This window comes from Ostrea edulis, chromosome 5 (genome assembly GCF_947568905.1).
Source record: "Ostrea edulis chromosome 5, xbOstEdul1.1, whole genome shotgun sequence".
In the NCBI taxonomy this organism is placed as follows: Eukaryota; Metazoa; Mollusca; class Bivalvia; order Ostreida; family Ostreidae; genus Ostrea; species Ostrea edulis.
Window position 1 is genome coordinate 90,894,533 of NC_079168.1, and position 1,873 is coordinate 90,896,405.

General features: G+C 36.3%; 1 protein-coding gene across 1 annotated transcript; it reads left to right on the forward strand.

Moving 5' to 3' along the window:
• The first annotated feature begins 290 nt into the window (after positions 1 to 290).
• LOC130046682 (uncharacterized) lies at positions 291 to 1,179 on the forward strand. The gene has a single exon (XM_056139258.1). The coding sequence runs from the start codon at positions 298 to 300 to the stop codon at positions 1,090 to 1,092; it is 795 nt and encodes a 264-aa protein (XP_055995233.1). The 5' UTR covers positions 291 to 297; the 3' UTR covers positions 1,093 to 1,179.
• The last annotated feature ends 694 nt before the right edge of the window (positions 1,180 to 1,873 follow it).

Sequence of the window (1,873 nt, forward strand, 5' to 3'; positions counted from 1 at the left end):
TGATAAACGCAAAACACGATGGAAAACGGAAAACCTGATAAACGCAAACCACGATACGTCAAGAATAATATTGCGGGTACTGTATTCGTCTATCTACATGCAGTAATTTGTTTAATTGTAAGTTGATCAGTTTCCTGTTTCATTGAAACTAACGGGTTCCAAATTCTCCTTATCAGCACTTGTATACATGTACATATATAGGGACTCTTCTAGTATACGATAATGATTGGTTAAACACGTATATAATGCATGATTTCCCCGTTATCTATTTAGTTCTTGCCTAGATCAAAGGATATCATGAAGTGGACTTTTGCTCTGTGTTTTTGTCTGATTCTGGAATATGTACAATGTTCTAATCCCAATATACTCTGTATTATGGAGCATTGTGGAATGCAATCCACAAAATGTCTGGCAGATGAAGGATGTAGGTCCGCAATGGTCTGTATAACAGGATGTGGCACCAACAACCAAACTTGTTTGTTTGACTGTATTTATTCATACGAGGATGATGTCTTTGACGAATTCATGAAATGTGCTTCCACCGACCATCAGTGTATTTCAAACGACCCTCCCAATCCCCCAGTGGTTTGCCACCCTCCTCAGCAAGTGATGTCGAATTTTACCATAGACTTATTAAAGGGTTCATGGTATATTGTAAAGGGACTTAATCCTATCTATGACTGTTTTGACTGCCAAATCACAACCTATCAACCAAGCTCTATGGACAAGACAGTTTACAATGTTTTCGAAAAATTTGACGTTAAAACAGTTCAAGGCGGAATCAGACATCGATCGGTGAACGAAACGGTTGTCCAAGCTTCCGGTGGTATTTTTAACTATACCAGTACGCAAATGGGACACGATACGCATTCAGAATGGCGAATCGTGCACGTTGGCAATGGGAACGCCTTTCTCTTGGTTTACTATTGCGGGTCTATAACAGCTGATTATTTCTATGAAGGATCCGTGGTTTATTCACGAACGCCGACTCTGACCACAGACCAACTCGTGGAATTGGTAGACGCATTTAAACAACATGGGTTTGATTATTCCAAGTACTGTACACCAAAGACACAGAACTGTGGGAGTTAAACTTTTAAGAAGGGAGTGTGCTTTAATTTTCGCACTTCTTGATATGATTATAATTTCGTTAACTTCCAATAAAGGTTATAACATACATCACGTGACCTTCTATACTTTCTATACACATTGATTAAAGACTACAAATGTACGGTCTTTTACTACGGTATATCTTATACTATTTATTACCTGCAATTAATCTTTGGAGGACTTTTGAACACAACACGTTCACCTTAAGGAAGTTAGCTCCTCAGATTTTCAGCCAACCGAGCAGGATGCTATTCTAACTGTGTACATATGTACATACTGGTTCATTGCTTAATTTATTGGTCCACATTATATCCACGTAGACATTTTTATATCAATTCAAATTCTAAAAGAGTTTAGAATGGACTACATTTTATGGCGGAAGGATTCTTGAAAAAGCTTTAGATCTTTACGATTTTACCGTTTCTGTTTCAACCAATATATTGCCAATATTTATACCCCTAAACGTGTATTTCGATTTTGTATGTAATTTATATTACAAGCAGCAGAGACTTGTAACTGATGCAATTGATACGCTTGATATATAGATCGCTCATATTAATTTGCCTTTTGGCCAATAATGTAGATATTTGAACTACAATCCCCGCTTTTTAAAGTTCCATCTTAAATTATAAATTAACACATTATGTTCTATTTTAATGCTCTAAATTTTGATATGAATTTTCGCGCATTTTCAATGCAAAAATCGCGAAGATTTACTGAAAATATAGCTGCCATTTTCATTTAGCATGCATACTTTTCTTAT

What these genes read in the sequence shown, in the direction of transcription:
- LOC130046682 (XM_056139258.1), top strand. Translation starts at nt 298, where the DNA reads ATGAAGTGGACTTTTGCTCTGTGTTTTTGTCTGATTCTGGAATATGTA.